Consider the following 18,804-nt stretch of genomic DNA (forward strand, 5'->3'; position numbering starts at 1 on the left):
GTACTCAGTCATCATTTCTTTTCTTTTTTTTTGCTTTTCTCTCTACCCTCAATTTGCTGCAAGATTAATTTAAAATTAGGCAAAGTTCAAGATTATAAATTGGGGCAAAAACCACAAAGTGAAAAATCAAAGGGAAATCTAAGAATCATTTCACAACAGCAGCCACTGCTCCCCTGTAAGAGCGACCCGGCAGGAGGATTTAGTTTCTGCGGGGCTTGCACCCTCTGGGGCTCCTCCTCGAAGCATCAGGCCAGCCCTGGGAGGTGGCTGTGTTCGTGCAGAAACGCCAGGCCCCTCCAGTCTAACTAACTTGCTCCAAGTCACAGGCTGTCCTGCCGGAAGTGGCCGAGCAGGGGGTGGCCCCCAAACTCTTCTGAAGTTAATGATCTGTAATCGGGGTGCCCGCCCCGCCCCAGGGTGCCCGCCCCACCCCTACCTTTCACCAACAAACTGTGAAAATAGTAAGCATGGAGAGGAAGTGGACCTTGATTAGAATGCTGATTCCGGAGATTCTGGGTGAGGACAAAATGAAGGATCAGAGGAAGGCTTCTTTCTAAAACTGGTAGAAAACAACAAAACAAAACATTTTTTTGACGTAAATGCGCTACCTGATGGATCTTTGGAAATACCAGCCTTTGATTCGCCTTTGTTTTTCTTCCCCTTTCCTAAACCAAACAAACGTGTTAGAGATCTTCTGTGTGCACAGCCCTGTGTCGTCAGGTGTGTGTAGGAGTTGAAAGTGGCTGAGATGTGGGACTTTGCTCTCCAGGAGCAGGCCAGACAGGTGTGTAAACAACTCGTGCAGAATGGGGGCAGAGGTGTGCCAGGAAGCTCTATGCATGGAGGCCGCAGCCCTGGGTGTGTAACTTCTGATACATGATGTTTCCACTGACATGTGTTCGGTGAGTCTTAAAGGTAGGGTATTTTCCTTAGGTGAAGTAAGCGATTTTTTAAAAAACAAACTCCATGGATGCTTTACTTAAGCTCTTTTAAAGAAACTCAAACAAGATAATGTATGGAACGTGTGTTGAACCTTGTAAGGAGCTAAGCAAATAGACTTTAAGTCCATGTTAATGAAAGTAAGTTTCAAGAGCATTACGTAATCACCATAATTTCCATCAAATATTTATTGAGTTTTTCCAAGGTCATTATTCCGTGAATCTGAATACACATAAGACATCATTTCTGGCACACATCCAGGGTCCTGTGTTGGTGGAATGAATAAAAAGAGAGAGATAGAGAAGAGACAGCAAAGGAAGGAGGAAGAAACGAAGGAACCGGGTGGGAAAGAAAATACATACACAAGAAATCCGGGGTCGGGGGCACCAGTCAAGTATCTAATGAACAGCATGAACGATTGTAAAAGACTTTTATAAAACAAAGTATTAAAAAAAAAGTCTTAATCTTGTAATGTTGCACGCCCCTTTTCGAAATATTTTTCTCGTGTTTTTTTCTATGATCTTGGGAAAAGTGTTAAACTCATGACTTCACAGTTAATTTTGGAATCTTTTTTTTTTTTTTAAGAAATGACTGTTATTTGTAGGTAGTGAAACAGAAAGCTCTATAATACCGGTCATGCTTTCATGTGGCCCACTTGGATGAAAATCCTGACCATGTTTTCCATTTAGCCTCTGATGAAGGGAGCTTTATGTAAACCTGCTGCAACCTTACTTGTTTAAACAAGTTTTTAGGAAGGATTTTCAGAAAAAGTGTAGGCAGGTCCTTTGTTGTATGAATCATTTGTCTTTGTGAGTTTGAAGATAAAACAGGATTTCAGAGATGTTAAAGACTTTTAAGGACATGCATTATTTTTTTCAAGGCAAGCTATTAATTTTGATCAAAATTATTTTTTATTGATTTGACCCAAATGAGTTTTCTTTTTTTCTTTTTTTTTTGCATTGACATCCTTCATCCTCCATGTCACTGAAATAAAACTCAAAAATTGAACTTTTGACGTCTTTAGTTCCATTCCTAACATGGTTTAAAATCTCTACACCCCTAACACCAGTTCGTACCAGTTCTGAAAATTTCTTTGAGGCTAAGGATTTGTAAAGTCCTTATGTGCTTGTTAAATAAGTATTTATTTAAAAGTGATTTCTTCCTGTCTGATGGAATTTCTCATTTTCCCAAAATGCACTGTATGAAGAGGAAACTTTATTATCTTTAAACAGAATGTAGACTTTTGAATTATTTTCAATAGGAGTAATGCGTTTGTTGGCTTCATAAAATAAAGTTACAGAACAAATGAGCTAAGGAGATTTTAGATAGAATCTAGCCTAACAGATGTGTTAACTGGATCTAAAAAATTTCAGATATTAACTAGAAAAGATCTAAAGTTATGTGAAAAAATGTTTTTGACTTAAAAAATTTTGAATGACAAAAAACCACCAGTGTTCCCTGAAGCAAGCTCTCCTGGCTCCTCTGCGTAAGGTCCAGCCTTGCGAAGCATCTGGGTGTCTGATGAGTCAGAATCCTCTGAGCAGACACAGCCTCCTTGATTTTTAAGCCAGTTTTGTGTGAGTCTGTCACTGGGCGGAAACAGGACCGCTGAAATGTGAAGGTGGATTCTCTATCCTCATCAGTAAACCTCAGGGGGCCTGGGTCTCCCTTCCTCCGGTCTCATTTTGATGATGTTTCCCAAGCATGTTCAGACTGAAGTGAGATTTTACAGACGACAGATGAGAGCTGTAAGTCTTGCTTTAAGGACCAGTCTTGAAAGGTTGTGTCTAAGAGAAAATTTGCTTCATCAGTTCATACTGTCCTAAGACCAGTCACAGTACCAAGGGTTCTTCATTACACTGTGCTTACAGTTTAGCTTTTCATTTTTCTTTTTTATACTTTTAAAGAGATTAGATTTTTGTGCATGACAGCTGTTCATCTATTTCCTAACATGCCAAGGCACACACAGAGGGTTTTAGCGGCTGTCAAGGGTGTGTATAGTGAACATAAGCACATTTTTTAGTAAAACATGAAGAATTCTTTTTAGTATTATTAACAGACTGTGGAGTTACTTTTTTTTTAAGTGCAAATTCATAATATTTTAAGCCAACATTTAATTGCTTTTCCTCTTTTTCCTGGATACAGTTCATTTCTAAGTGTTGTGTAACTAACTGCTCTAGTAGTTGGGGAAAGAGAGCTGATGAGTTAATTTTGTTGTCAAAGGAATCTAGTGGCATAAAGTCACTTTAAAAAGACCTGTGTAGGGACTTGCCTGGTCGTCCAGTGGTTAGGACTCTGTGCCTCCGCTGCAGGGGGCATGGTCTCGACCCGTGCCCGAGGCATGTGGGCCCCAAAAGATTTGCATATATACACTTAGAGACTTTCATTCGAAAGTTTGGCCTCTCTGCTGCTTTTTTACTTTTTTAATGTTTAATAGTTTAATTGTTTATGATATGGAAAAACCCCAGGGAACATTTTGGCCAAGCCCTTCCCTCACCCAGAGTTCCCATCTGCACCTGCCTAGGAACCCCCTGTGCTAGTCTTTATAGTCACACACATTGTTAAGTCATTTAAGAAACTCAGACTTTGCACTGCTCTGAGAATGCCCTCTCTTCGTGGGAGGGACTGGCATTCTTTGTGGGAATCACCCTCTGAACCCAGTCATGTATCAGAATGACCCAATGTTTCAGAAGAAAGCTCCTCTCATGCCTCTTCAACCAGGAAAACAAATGTAATTCACAGGACTCCCTAATTGCCTACCCATCCTCGCTTCTCAATGACGCTTCTGTGCTTCTTCAAGTCTCTGTCTCCTGAAGGTCTTTCCTTCCTATTACAATAGGTGCCTTTGGAAAGTGTTCTAAGTCAATTGGAATTTTGCACAGGTTTTGACAAGGGATAGAGTCCTGTTTATATCTCAGCAATCCCAGAGGTGTGCCAGGCCTCCTGCCTGATTCTGCGTGGGAGGCGGAGAAGGGCGGCATTCATGCGGGGAGGGTGGGCCGCCCTGGTTTTGTTGGGTGGGCGGTGCCCAGCCTGCCTGGAGCAGCCCCGGCCCCACCTGGCAGCGGTTCCCAGGGGAGCTGGTTTTTCACCCACGCACTCTCAGCCGGTGCTGGCATGTCGGGAGCCCAGCTGGCAGGGACGGACTGCCAACGGGTGGCAGCGAGAGAAAGTGCCTCTCGAATGTGAGTGAGGCAGAATCAGAGGCGGAGGGGATCATCCCACATTCTTGTAACCTTACCCCCTCTCTGCCTAGTACAGCCTGTGCTTTTCAAACTTTTTTTTTTTTTTTAACAGTAAAATTCTTCCTTTAAAATGCACGGACACCCTTCCCGACACACACACACACATAAAAGAAAGTCCAGGATTGAGCCGGCGTCGGTTTTATCTGAAAGCTTGGGCTGGGCTGACTGGTGCCTTGAACGCTGGGAGGAGCTCAGGTTTCTTGTAGGACACTCTTGAAGTCTTTCCTAAACAGTAATAATTTAATGGGCTTTACATGTCTCTTAAGCTAAGCTGTAGTGGGCTGTGCTGTGGCATAAGGCACCTTGGCAAATTAAAAAAAAAAAAGACTTGTTTTATTATAGATGACTCTTTATTTGTATCTGGAACAGACTGAATTTCTTTCTTTCTTTAAAATGTAGAATATCTAGGACTTCCTTTGTGGTCCAGTGGCTAAGACTGCACTCCCAGGGGGCGGAGGTTCGATGCCTGCCTGGGAATGCCGCAACTAGGAATTGACATGCGCAGTTAAGACCTTACACAGCCAAACAAATGAATAATAAGTATTTTTTTAGTGTAGAATATCTACAACATTCTCCTTAGACACCACCCTTGTTTTAAGGTTTCTGCTGCTTCTCTTCCAGTAAAGTGCTGCATTCGCAATACACCTGTGGCTGAGCAGTCATACAGGATAATATTCCACGATCATCTGGAAAGGAAAAAAGTGCCTTGTTTTTGCATTAAAGATACTTAAATTTGCCATCGCTTTCTTCACTCCGTTTTTTCTTGACCATTATCGTCTTTTTCTGTAATTGCAGAAAACAGTTTTGCAGAATAAGCTTTTCCTTCTTCTCCTACAAGTGTCCTCACAGACTGGTCAGGGAAGCCCTGCGGCTCTGGGCTGAAGCCCCCTCTTGCAGAGGGACTTTTGATGGCATTGACGTCGGATGAGTGACAGAGAAGGTGCTAGAAATGCATTTCCACGACTCATCCAGATTAGATCCCGTGCTGTGCTTAGTTGCTCAGTCGTGTCCATCTCTTTGCCACCCCATGGACTATAGCCCACCAGGCTCCTCTGTGCGTGGAATTCCCCAGGCAAGAACACTGGAGTGGACTGCCAGGGGGTTTTCCTGACCCAGGGATCAAACCCACATCTCCTGTGAAGCACACACAGAAAAGGGGGAGGGGGACACAGAGACCCAGCCAATGTGAGCAAAGGGGGAGGGGGACAGAGGCCCAGCCAATGTGAGCAACTGGGAGGGGGATCTGGCTGAAGGGTTTTTGCATCTTTTCTGAAAGTTTCCAGTTTTTCAAAATTGAAAAAAATTTACCACCTGCCTTCTCTGTGTTTTTCCTTCAGTCAAACGGGAACGATGTCCAGGCACCAGAACCAGAACACCATCCAGGAGCTCCTGCAGAACTGCTCCGACTGCCTGATGAGGGCGGAGCTCATTGTGCAGCCCGTAAGCTCGCTTCCCAACCCCCTAATCCCTCTAGTGCCGACCACAGCTGCTTCTGTTCCCGGGCTTGCTCCTACTGATGTAGACTCATAGATCTCTGCAATCTCATCCCTCACCTTCTTCACATACTTAGCATGTAGCGATGCTTTGTCTCAGAACACACTTCCCCACCTACCTGCGGTGTTGATTGAACCATGGGAACTAGTTTTCACACTTTTTTCTCAACAAATGCTTGCTCTGTGGACTGCCACCCTTTTGGGATTGCGATCACCTGTGGTTGTTTATGTGATTTGGTAACACTTTCTCTTCCTAGAGATGCACCCTGACGTGTTTATGTCACTGGGTTGTCATGGATTGTGATGTACACCATCAATTTAATGTCATTTTTTCAGGAAAATCTACCATCTTGTGAGAACAGTTCTACAATAGAAATGTTTACAAAGTATGGGAAAATGAGCAATTAAAAATTGAGGGGAGATAGTAACATTGGGGAAGGCCTCATGCTCCTGGATGTTACTGAGATAGCATCGGATCTCACTGAAATAGGTGTAGAAGTCAAGAGATTCGTGATTTTATCTGAGTACCCATCATTCAGCTCCCTCCAAAAGTGGCATTTCACTAAGTATCACTCATCATCAAAACCAGGACAGTTATTAGATCAATGCAACCAACTAGACAGCTTTCTTTTTAAGAACTGAAAAGTTATTTCCTACAAGATGCAGGGAAAACTCAGTTTGTGTGTTAAAAAAAAAAAAAAAGACCTTATCTGGCGTGACGGTACAGGGCTCTTACCACAGCAGAATTCCAGTTAGATGAATGGCTTGTGTAAATAAGAAAGATAGGCATTTAACATTGAAGCAAGGGCGAGATTAGCAATCTTTGGACATGCTTTTAAAGGCCTCTCAAAATTTAAAAAACAGTCTACAATTTTGGTTTGTGACAGTGAAAGTCCCACCCCATGGACTGTAGCCTGTCAGGCTCCTCTCTCCATGGAATTCCCCAGGCAAGAAGAATGGGTAACCATTCCCTTCTCCAGAGGATTGAACCAGGTCTCCTGCATTGCAGGCAGTTTCTTCAAATTAATAAGATAATTTTCATTTAAAGATTTTTTTGCAGTTAGGTGGAATAAGGGGGGGAACTTATTTAAGTTTATAGCAGAAACTTTCGCTTCCAGTTAGCACACATGAAGCTTTTCTTTCCCGTATCGTGTGCTCCCTTCACGTGACTTCTTTCTTGCAGGAACTGAAGTATGGAGATGGAATTCAGCTGGCCCGGAGCAGAGAGCTGGATGAGTGTTTCGCCCAGGCCAACGATCAGATGGAAATTACCGATAGCTTGATCAGAGAGATGCGGCAGATGGGCCAGCCCTGTGATGCTTATCAGAAAAGGTATTGCAGGGACTTCCCTGGCGGTCCAGTGGCTAAGACTTCCCTACTCCCAATTCGGGGGGCCCGGGGGTTCGATCCCTGGTCAGGGAACTAGATCCCACGTGCTGCAACTAAAGATCCCACACGTGACTAAAACATCCTGGATGCCACAACGAAGATATCGAGTCCCAGCTAAGCCACAGCGAAGCCAAAGAGACATTTTTAAAAAAGAGAGAAAGGAAAAAGGTATTGTCCACAGAGCGAGCGTGGTGCAGGCGGGCCTGCAGACCAGCAGGAGTTGTGCAGACGTGGTGTAGGAGTTACACTCAGTCCCCTGACCCTGGTCTTCCCTTGAGGGAAGCACAGACGTTTTCCGGGAAAGGCTCCCTTGCTTGATAATTTCGCCCCATTTTTGGGTCTCTAATACAAATCACCTAAACCCACTACCTTCATCTTTTGTGGAATCACGAAGCTGCTGAGCAGTGAATTAAGCAGACCTGCCCAGGAGGGTGTGCTCCTTTTGAAGAGTCGAGTTTGCTGTGAGGTGTTCACCGTGCTTCCACTTAGGGGGCAACAAAAGCCTTTGGCGCGGTCGTTGACTTTTGAGTCTGAGATTAAGTTGAGGACTTCTCTGGTGTCCCAGTGGCTAAGACTGGGTGCTCCCACTGCTGGGAGCCTGGGGTGCATCCCTCAGTGAACTAGAGCCCACATACCCCAACTAAGAGTTCACCCTGCAATGAAGATAGACGGTCCTGCGTGCTGCAGCTGAGACCCGCCGCAGCCAAGTGAATAAATATTTTTAAAAGAATGAATAAAATAGAGCCCAGCTAAGTTTACTGCATACAGAAATGAGACTCATAGAGTTGAAGATGCTGTTTCATGCAGAGGTGTGTAGTCTGATTTTGTGTGATCATGGTATTCAGAGCATGGGGTCCTAGGAGATCCCCAGGCTGGAACTCGTGAAAAAGTACAAGATGCTACCAGGTTGGGCAAAGGCAGTTACCCTTGCTGTGATGCTTCAGGTCTGGAGCAGAAGAATACTTAAGGTTTTGTCTGTGACTAAGGTAAAAAAAAAAAAGCCTATAAATAAAACATTTGTGGGCTTCCCTGGTGACTCAGTGGTAAAGAATCCACCTGCCAGTGCGGGAGATGAGGGTTTGAGCTGGAAAGATCCCGCATGTCTCAGAGCAACTAAGCCTGTGCTGATGCTACCGAGCCTGTGCTCTGGATCCTGGGAGCTGCAGCTAGTGAAGCCTGCCCGGGGGCCCTAGAGCCCGTGAGAAGCCCCGACGTTGTCACGAAGAGTAGCCCTTACTCTCTGCAACGAGAGAAAAGCCCTGCAGCAATGAAGACCCAGCGCAGACAAAATAAATAAAACTATAAAAGAAAAGAGAGGTCGTAAAAAAAGAGCACGTGTGGTCCCTGTACTGACCCAAAGGGGGACGGTTGCCCGGGACGGGTCTTCAGGGGCTGTCTTCCTGCCGCGGCGTGATGGTTCCCCTCTCCTTTCAGGCTGCTGCAGCTGCAGGAGCAAATGCGAGCCCTCTACAAAGCCATCAGCGCCCCCCGCGTCCGCAGGGCCAGCTCCAAGGGCGGCGGAGGGTACACCTGCCAGAGTGGCTCCGGGTGGGATGAATTCACCAAGCGCCTCACCAGCGAGTGTCTGGGGTGGATGAGGCAGCAGAGGGTAAGCAGCTTCCGGCGGGAGGAGGTTGGTGCTCAGAGCTCCCAGCCCCTCATGTGAACCGGGGCGGCCGGGGCGATGACCCAGGCCTCTTGCTGTTTTCTCCTTTTCCTCATGTGCTTTTATTTTGGAATGAATGCTTTTATTTAGAAATAAATGAAACTTCCGGGGATTTTTTTTTTTTTTCTTCCTCATGTGGCTTAGGGAACCAGCCTCATGGCTTTATAGTCGTACTTTATCACTCGAGTAATATTTAACAGGTGAAAATCTAGTTCTTACAGGAACATCTATTATGGGAGTTCATGGCTAAAAACACTTCATCCCTGAGCTCATCAGGTGTTACCGAGAGGTCCTTAAGAGAAAGAAGGAGAAGGTTGTGGAGGTTCATTTAAAATGTTGAGGAATTGGAGGAGCTGGACAGGCAGGGAGACTGGATCTTCCAGTTTGGGCTCATGGGTTGTTTCATCTTGTATTTTTGAAGTGTCAGGCGTCTTGTGCAAGCGTGACATCACTGATGTGGGAGCAAAGTGAGATGCTGGCACCCGATGTGCTGAGCCCCGAGAACTGGAGTTTCTACAAAGGGTTTTTCACTGCTAATGATTGTTTTGTTGTTTTATGTAGTAATTAGGTGCTGTAATGAACAGGTGGCAGGAGGAATGTAGATGGGAATTTTATAGTGAGAACCGATCCTGACGAATCAGCCTTCTCTTGAGAAGGTGGGCGTGTCAGAATGCTCAGTCGTGCAGAGGTGGGATTGAGGTTGTCAGAAATAGTGGTCTTATGACTTGTCCTTGGACCAGTTAGGCAGTGGTTCTGAAGTTTCTCAATCTTTGTTGTGGGTGTTCTTTCGCAAGTGTGAGGGCTTATGGGACTAAACGTTCACTCATTTGTTCAGTTAACCTTGTCTCCCGTGTCTTACAAAGACTCTGTAACACAAGAAGGTGGGGCTTATAAAAGAGCAAAGTTGTAGTTCCAGCAACGTAAATACAAACCTATTTGCAGGTTTCCCAACTCCCTTTAAATCTTTTGAACACACGTTTCTGAAGCATTTGCTATATGTCGACTCCATGCCAGAAAATGAGGGTTTCAACGTTGTGTCCCATAGCCCTGAAAGGGAATATTATTTAAGGAAAAAAAGATATATATACACACCCAAGTGCCACTTTTCTATGCAGAGCAGTGTGGGGTTGATAGCTGGGTTTGAGCTGTAATAAAACCATGCTCAGATAGGAGTGGGGAGGGGTGGCATGCCCGTCCTTGCGGGATGGAGCCAGCAGAGAAAGCTGGGCAGAGCTCCTGGAGCCTGGACTATGTCGGGAGGATCAGTGACATTAGGGGAAACAACCTTTGAACCAGATGACTTCTAAAATGGCAGATTCCCTCACTTCTTCTTAGTCACTACCGCAGTTCTATAAAATGACAGCTCATACTTCGTCACTTTCTGAATTCATGTTGGGCGTAGCTTTGTGAGAATCTTTTGTGGCAAAGGCGTAACTTTTTTTTTTTAATCTGTAAACATAGCATTTTATTAATAAAATGTTTACACTATCCCTACAGTACAATAAATTTTGTAGTGACTTGGCATGGTATCCTCTAGAAAAGTTTGGTATAGAATATTCAAGCTAAAACAGTAGTTTAAAAGTATGCCAAGGCTCAACATTTTTGTTTAGTTGATAACTCGTGTCGGACTCTTTGTGACCCCATGGACTGTAGTCCGACAGACTCCTCTGTCCATGGGAATTCCCAGGCAAGAATACTGGAGTAGGTTGCCATTTCCTTCCCTGGGGAATATTCCTAACCCAGGGGCTGGTAGATTCTTTACCACTGAACCACCAGGGAGGCCCCAAGGCTCCACATTTTCAAATTTTGAGCATTTGAAAATAGCATTATCCCATGGACTCAATTTTCCATTGTGGTGAGGAAGGGGGGGCGTCTTCTAATAGATGATAATGATGGGGGTTTCAAAGGAACTGTGAGCTGCTTTATCCCTTATTGCCGGTTTGCTCTGAGGTTCTCCAGCCCTTTCCTCCTATCCCTGCTTCCTCCAAGCCTGCATTCTTCCTGTCACTCCCGGGGGACTGAGCCGCAGGGCCAGCTGATAAGGGAGAGGTGTCTCCAGCAGCACAATCGGCACACAGTCACACAACTCCTGGGCCAGGGTCTTGTTTCCCTGATTTGTGTTTTTGCTGATGAGCAGGGCAGATACTGCACACCTGGCTGGTAATGAAGGCGGGGTTGGTCATTTCATTAACTTCCCGGTGCCCTCGCTTGCTTTGCTTTAAGGTTGAAAGGAGCCATGGGAGGGCAAGGTCAGAGTCCTGGGTAACTTACAGTTGTCTGGTGGGCTGCCTTTTCTGAAGGCTCGTCAAGTACATGAGAACGTGGATGGGGCTTAGAACAGCGGGTGTTGTTCCCGCTGCAATACCGTTCTGGAATGTTTGCCCTCGCCGTGTCCGAGAGATTTGGCAATTTACATGAGCTCATGCCAAAGAAAGACGAGATGATAGACTCGCCCCAGTATGCAGCTTGTGAAATAATATGTTTGATTCTTATTATTTGGTACTCTGAAATTGAAGTAATGGAGATGCAAATTAGAAAGTTAGGTTTACTTTTTAGAAAGCTAACATAAATCCATGATCTTAATATTGCCAGTATTCATTGAACTGAAGGTGTTGGAGATATATTGTCACTTCTGTTTGAAATGGGCCATGGAGAGTTTTGCAACCCAAAAGGCAGTGCTAACTTCTGGATTTAAAGAGTCAACAACTGCATTACTCAAAACAAGTTAAAGAAATAAACAATGAAAAATTGTCTTAGGTCAACTGTTAAGCTTGGGAAGTAGTACTTGATTGAGCTTAATGAACTATCTTTGATGCACATTTAAAAACAAGTGAATATAGAAACCTCTGTCAGTATCTTATCACACTGTGTCATACATAGATTTACAGTCCCAGCTGTGTATACACACAGGTCACTTGGACACACACAGGTAGATTTTTTTTTTCCGTCAGTGCGCACAGTCTGGGTTTTAAGGATCTCATTACAGAATCATCTCTGCTCAGCCCATCTTGAGATGGGGGCAGATAAGTTGAGGGAACCCCCAGCTTTTACTGTATTGGGCAACCCCCACGAGCTGTTTGGGATTCCTTAGAAAATGGCAACCCACTGCAGTGTTCTTGCCTGGAGAATCCCAGGGACGGGGGAACCTGGTGGGCTGCCGTCTATGGGGTCGCACAGAGTTGGACACGACTGAAGCAACTTAGCAGCAGCAGCAGCAGCCTTTACAACGGAGAAGGCAATGGCACCCCACTCCAGTACTCTTGCCTGGAAAACCCCATGGGCGGAGGAGCCTGGTAGGCTGCAGTCCATGGAGTCGCTAGGAGTCGGACACGACTGAGCGACTTCACTTTCCCTTTTCACTTTCATGCACTGGAGAAGGAGATGGCAACCCACTCCAGTGTTCTTGCCTGGAGAACCCCAGGGATGGGGGAGCCTGGTGGGCTGCCATCTGTGGGGTCGCACAGAGTCGGACACGACTGAATCGACTTAGCAGCAGCAGCAGCAGCAGCAGCCTTTACAAACTTTTTTTTGGGGGGGTTTCAAAAATGTTGATTAGTTACAGCTTCATTTGTATCTGAGTGGAAGCTTCATATGCACCGTGGCCGCCTGGCCACCGGGGGTGCTGTCGAGGAGGGAGTTGGAAATAAGGGCCCTCTGTCTCCTTGGCAGGCGGAGATGGACATGATGACCTGGGGCGTGGACCTGGCCTCGGTGGAGCAGCACATCAGCAGCCACAGGAGCATCCACAACGCCATCGGGGACTACCGCTGGCAGCTGGACAAGATCAAAGCCGACCTGGTACTTGGAACTCTTCTTGGCAGAGGCTCCCAGCAGTGTACTGAAGGCTGCTGTAGCTACAACATCCCAGGCAGTGTGGGCTCAAACATGAGTCCGAGATTTCTTCCCCAACAGACTGGGAATTTGTTTGTTTGTTTGTTTGTTTTCATCTTGGCCTGTAGGCATTTTTTTGAATATTGAAGTATAGTTGATTTACAGTGTTGTGGTTAACTTCTGTACAGCAAAGTGATTTAGTTATACATGTATGCAGTATTTTTCATATTCTTTTCCACGATGGTTTATCGCAGGATATTGAACACAGTTCCCTGTGCTATACAGTAGGAACTTGTTGTTTTCCATCCTATATATACTAGTTTATGTCTGCTGATCGAAACCCCCAGTCCACCCCCAACCCCGCTCCCCACTGGCAGCCAGTCTGTTAGTCTACATAGGGTCTGTTTCTGCTTCGTTGATAAAGTTCATTTGTACCATTTACATCACTGACTTTTGTTCTTAGCCCGAGATGATCGTCCTTACTTCTTCCGCTCTTTTTTTTTTTTAACCTACTTTTGTCTACTTGAGTATCTGATCAGGTCTCTCCCTCTTTTCTCTAAGTTCTGAGGAGTCCTAAGTGATATTTTCAGACTTTCAAAAGTTTGTGTAACAGCGAGTCTGTAAGTGATAGTGATGAGCCCTTAACTTTGTAGAGGTGCCACCACCAAGCCAGTGAACTTTGCCTCCAGACCAACTGGGAAAAGTCCTTGTGGGTAAAAGTTTCCGTAGAGCAGCTACTTCTTGCTGCTGGGGAATCAGAAGTTAGTATGTGTTTGACAGAAGGAGGTTTAGAAGGGCTGTTCTTCTATGTAAACCCTCAAGGGGAATTAAATTAACTCGCTGTTGGTCTTCTTCTAGCGGGAGAAATCTGCAATCTACCAGCTGGAGGAGGAGTATGAAAACCTACTGGTAAGACGATTTATTCTGAAAGCTCTGTGTTCAGCGCATTTCAGTCTTGTAAATGTGGACCTGGGGATTAAAGCACCTGCTTGGCACTATCCTTAAGGACTCTGGAAGTACCTGGAAGTATATGAGGGACTTACAGGTGCTGATTTCATTTCTGCTGCTGTGTTTTCTTTATAAGGGAATTTTAAAAGAATATTTTCTGAAGATAGTGCTATTCTGTTTGCAAGTTGAAGGGTCCCGTCAATAGCCCTTGTTAAATACTTGCAGTTAAAGACATAAAGCTTTTCCACTTGTGAACTGCAGCCTTTTTACAAAATATAAGCAGAAATAAGACTTGTTTTCTTTAGAGAGAGGTTTTCCAGACCATCCTTACCATTTTATGACAAACTGAATCAATTCCTTGACTGGTAAAAAGAGATCTTTCTATTCTTCTGCCTATTTGAGTCACCCTGTCTTCACTTTGCCAGTGTTTCCCTGTTGGCAATGATACTATTTAAATAACATGGCTAGTGGCGACACAGCTGTTTTCCAAGGTGATGACACTTTGAATTTCGGGGACATTGGAGAGGGCAAAGAGAGCTTGATTTATCTTTTTAAGAATCTGTTTTCTCTTTATGGTCCAAGGCTAATTAGTGAGACCAAACATCAATGTATGAGTCAAGACCCATCCCGATCAAGCTAGTTCATTGAATCTAAAATTGTCCCCTTGTTCCTAAGTTTGGGTGGGTCCTTGCCATCTCCCAGCTGATCACTGAATGCAAGAAATTAGCATTTGACTGCTTCTTGGGATTTTTGTTGGTGAAAGGAACCAGCCAGGGTTTATCTGTGGCGTCTGCAGGGAGCACCATCCATCTGCACTTTGTCCTAACGCTGCTCTGACCGTCCTGTGCAGAAAGCGTCCTTCGAGAGGATGGACCACCTGCGGCAGCTGCAGAACATCATCCAGGCCACGTCCCGCGAGATCATGTGGATCAACGACTGCGAGGAGGAGGAGCTGCTGTACGACTGGAGCGACAGGAACACCAACATCGCTCAGAAGCAGGAGGCCTTCTCGGTAAGCCCCCGGGAGCCGCGTGTCGGCAATGGACGCGTTTGTAATCATTCAGTCGGCTGCCTGTCATTCAGCCTCAGCGGAGAGATCGTGAAAAACCGTTCCTTCCTGAAGGCTTTTCAGTGACTTAAGACGGGCAGTGCGGTGCTTAGCATCTCAGAAGACAGAGGAGTGAGGCAGTTCAGTCAGATATCCCCTAGTGTACACCGAAGAACGTGGTGGCTTAGACCTGAGAAGTAGACAGTCTCAGTATGTGTTGTGGGCTTCCCAGGTGGCTCAGTGGTAAAGAATTTGCCTGCAATGCAGGAGACCTGGGTTCGACCCCTGGGTTGGGAAGATCCCTTGGAGAAGGAAATGGCAACCCACTCCAGTATGCTTGCCTGGAGAATCCTATGGACAGAGGAGCCTGGTGGGCTACAGTCCATGGGGTCACAAAGAGCTGGACACGACCTAGGGACTGAACCACAACAAGTGTGTGTTGTGACTCTGTCACTTCACCTGTGTGCATTTGGATGAGACGGGTCACTGGTCTGGCCTCAGCCACATACTGGATCTCAGGCATCCTTTCTAGTCTTAAAAATGCTGCAGTTCTTGAGGAACGCATCACGCAGTTCTCTGCCATTGTACATTCCAAGATGCAGTTTTGTATTTGATTCCTCTAAGGATGGTGGGAGGGATGGAAAGCTGCCAGTGACTTGCTCTAGAGGATTTGCTTCTCTTTCGTTCACAGATACGCATGAGTCAGCTGGAGGTTAAGGAGAAAGAGCTCAATAAGCTTAAACAAGAGAGTGACCAACTTGTCCTCAATCAGCATCCAGCTTCAGACAAAATTGAGGTGAGTTTCATGAGATTTTTACTTTTATCAAGGGAAGAAAGGGATACTTTTCAAAAAATAAGACTATCCAAGAAACAAAAAAGACTATACGAATGAGTAGTTTTTGCCCATTGCAAAGCCATGACAAGTTTATTTATCAACACCCTAGGCCAGGGATTGGCAAACTTTTTCTGGAAAGAATCAAATAATATAATATTTTAGACTGACAAGCCATTTAGTCTTTGTTGAAATTAACTCTGCCATTGTAGTGTGAAAGCAACTGTAGCAACATGTAACTGAATGAATGTGGCTGTTTGCCAATAAAACTTTATTTATAAATGCAAGTAGTGGGCCGGATATGGCCCTTGAACTGTAGTTTGCTGACCTCGGTCCTAGACTGTGATCTGTGGGATGTGCTCAAGGCAGACTCCTTGTCCAAAGGCTGACTCCCTCTACTTACAATCAGTGGGCAAGAGCTTTTATGGATGGTGGGAGGGGCTATTTGCAGAAATAGCACAGTCAGCTCTGATAGTCATCTCAAAGTTAGTCTTGCGGTGATGATTGGTGTCGTCCTGATGCTTTTAAGTACAGTTAGCCTTTAGTTTCAGGATCGGTTTGTTCCCATTTATTTGAGGCCAGTTCTCAGAATTGCAGCAGCTTATGTCATGCCGACAGTCTAGTCCTCATGGAGATGACCTCTTCCACCTGGTGGAGGTTTCAGTGTGTACAGGACAACTCACAGGATATAGCCCTTGAGGAGGAACTTTGCTTATTGACTAAACTATTAATATTTAGTCATGTTGGACCATATTCCTTTGTTTCTGCATTTTCTCACTTCTCTGATTAAGCTCATTGTTTGGGTAAAGTTTTTCCACAGACACGAGGCAGTTTGAGGACATGAGCGAGGGGGTAGGGGGCACGGACCATAGGGTCCTGCACCATTTCTCCTTGAAGCTCCTCATGATCTAACAGCTGAGCAGGAATAGGACTTAATGCCCCTGCTTTATCCTTGTTCTGACTGGTCTGTTATGATTGGTCAGGAGCTATGTCATTTGGATGACTATTTTAACTAATACTTGTAAGGATACCCATTTGTTAAAACTAGGTCTTTTTTTTAACTGCACAGCTTACAGGATCCTAGTTCCCTGACCAGGGATTGAACGTGGGGCCACAGCAGTGAAAGCGCTGAGTCCTAACCACTGGACCACCAGGGAATTTCCAACTGGTCTTAAAATTTAATTTCTACCATACCAAAAGGTTCCTGTTGGGAAATTCTGGTTTCAGTTTTTAGAAAAAACTTTACTTGATTTGGAATTAAATTTTAAAAACTGCTTTATACTTCTCGTTGATGCTCACCTATCTGTGGATTGACGGATGCCTTTCTACGGCTGGGTGGTGGAGAGATGGCTGCTGTTCTCTCGTTTCAGGCCTACATGGACACCCTGCAGACCCAGTGGAGCTGGATTCTTCAGATCACCAAATGCATTGATGTTCATCTCAAAGAAAACGCTGCCTACTTTCAGGTTTTTATCCTCAGTAACTGTTTAACTGTCTTTGGGTCTTGATGCCTTCTCTTTTGAATGTGTTTGAAAAAGCACTGACAACAGTATTTACAATACTGCATAAATACTGTTTGTTGGGGTTTAGCTTAGAGGAGCGTAGACAAGTCACCTATCTTTCAGATAGTCTCGCGCACCTGGAAGTTTCTGCTCTCATCTTTGCCTTTAACCACCTGTCAGATAGACTCGTAAGGAAGATACTCCTGCAAGTTGAAGTATTAGGTGATGCTGCGTGTTCAGTTGCTTTTAACTGACGTGGAGTCGCTCCCGTCCTTCACAGTTTTTTGAAGAGGCTCAGTCGACGGAAGCCTACTTGAAGGGTCTCCAAGACTCCATCAGGAAGAAGTACCCTTGTGACAAGAACACGCCCCTGCAGCGCCTGCTGGAGCAGATCAAGGAGCTGGAGGTAGAGTCTCAGATGCAAGCCCTTTCCTGGGAATAAAATAAACGCACCCCCCAGTGGATCCAGACTGCTGTTCGGATTTGTGTTGCTCTGCAGAGCAGTGAATGCTCAAAGCTCAAGCAAACCTTGTCTTCACTTTCAGTGGCTTTTTCTCAAATACATTTCTCTGCACGCTTAGCTACTGTTGCAGATTACTTCTGCTTCAGTAGTTGCCGTTGCTCTAAACAAAACGGGAGAGAACACTGATGACTTAACATGAAGATCCCTTTGGAAAAGCGTACGTCACATGTTATCAGCATAGTCCTCTCACACAGTGATATGCTTTCCTGCCCCCCTAATTCATGGCTGTGTTGCCTGTGTGGTGGCTTCTTGTGAAAGGCACCCGTGGTCCCTGCACACAAATGAATGGGTGGCTTTTTACAGCTAGTGCGATTGCAGCAGGGCCTAATTTGTATTGTCCTGATAGCTCTAGGAATGCCATTTCGAGATCTCACCTAATTTTCAGAGAGTATGTACGTTCAAGGATGATTTTATTTGCAATTGCAGAGAGAACGGGAGAAAATCCTTGAATACAAGCGCCAGGTGCAGAGCTTGGTAAACAAGTCCAAGAAGATTGTGCAGCTGAAACCGCGTAACCCGGACTACAGAAGCCATAAGCCCATTATTCTCAGGGCCCTCTGCGACTACAAACAGGACCAGGTGTGTGCTGTTACTCAGAATGCTGCCAAAGTTTTCCCTTTCTCTATAGATGGATTTCTGTCCATCGAGAGAGCAGAACTGAATTTAGGTTTCAGGGAACACCCTAGTAAATGTCTTTCTTTTGTATACAAAGGGGAAGCTGTTGAAAGAACGGAGTGATTTTGTTCTGAATCATGTGATAATTATCAATAAGTAGGACAATAAGTATTTTTAAACTATTCTAATTCTGTTTTAAGGCTTAAGACTTCTTTTCTTCTGAGATTAAAAGCAAACAAGATACATGGCCACTATGCTGCATGTGAAGGGAATGTCATTGTGGATTTTATGCGTTAAATGAACGCATCAGTTCTGTAGGCTCTGTGGTCAATACAAACATTTATATGGAAAGATGGCTCCATTTTAGCAAGTTTTCATGAATTTCCCACAACTCTATATTCTTATAAAAATTATGGAGGATTTAATAAATGAAAATGTGACTAGTTGATGAGATGAACATTATAAAACAATGGAGTTTATTCTACCATGCAGAAATGGTTTTAGAACTTGGCTGGAGAGGAGAAAGAAATTGAAATGGAGATCAAAATACCTGCTTGTCAAACTTGTTACGTTAATAGTTAAGATAGATGTCATAATTTACCCATTTTAAGAAGCTATCTAGTTAATTTAGAAAAGAAGCAATTTAGATGCTGGAGTTAATTTAGAAAGTTGTTTTTCTGGAGACCTGATACCAGAAATTTTTCGTTTTTATTTAAAAATTTTAACAAGTGAATGAGGTGTGATGTCCACATACTGAAATCCACTATATGAAA

The 18,804-nt window shown here is 44.6% G+C and overlaps 1 protein-coding gene and 1 non-coding gene across 3 annotated transcripts in view; one reads left to right on the top strand and one right to left on the bottom strand.

Annotated features, from left to right (window-relative positions):
• Positions 1-18,804, top strand: part of DSP (desmoplakin) — a 43,817-nt gene that overhangs the window by 6,568 nt on the left and 18,445 nt on the right. For both annotated transcript variants that reach the window (XM_018038784.1, XM_018038785.1), the window contains exons 2-11: positions 5,522-5,624; positions 6,861-7,009; positions 8,501-8,675; positions 12,402-12,530; positions 13,422-13,472; positions 14,362-14,523; positions 15,251-15,355; positions 16,762-16,857; positions 17,174-17,299; positions 17,843-17,995. In XM_018038784.1, coding sequence (XP_017894273.1) covers positions 5,522-5,624; positions 6,861-7,009; positions 8,501-8,675; positions 12,402-12,530; positions 13,422-13,472; positions 14,362-14,523; positions 15,251-15,355; positions 16,762-16,857; positions 17,174-17,299; positions 17,843-17,995 — 1,249 coding nt within the window. The remainder of the gene's footprint in view (positions 1-5,521; positions 5,625-6,860; positions 7,010-8,500; positions 8,676-12,401; positions 12,531-13,421; positions 13,473-14,361; positions 14,524-15,250; positions 15,356-16,761; positions 16,858-17,173; positions 17,300-17,842; positions 17,996-18,804) is intronic.
• TRNAE-UUC lies at positions 16,476-16,548 on the bottom strand. Its single transcript has one exon. It is a non-coding gene; the product is annotated as a tRNA-Glu (tRNA).

This window comes from Capra hircus, chromosome 23, assembly GCF_001704415.2.
Source record: "Capra hircus breed San Clemente chromosome 23, ASM170441v1, whole genome shotgun sequence".
NCBI classification, from domain to species: domain Eukaryota; kingdom Metazoa; phylum Chordata; class Mammalia; order Artiodactyla; family Bovidae; genus Capra; species Capra hircus.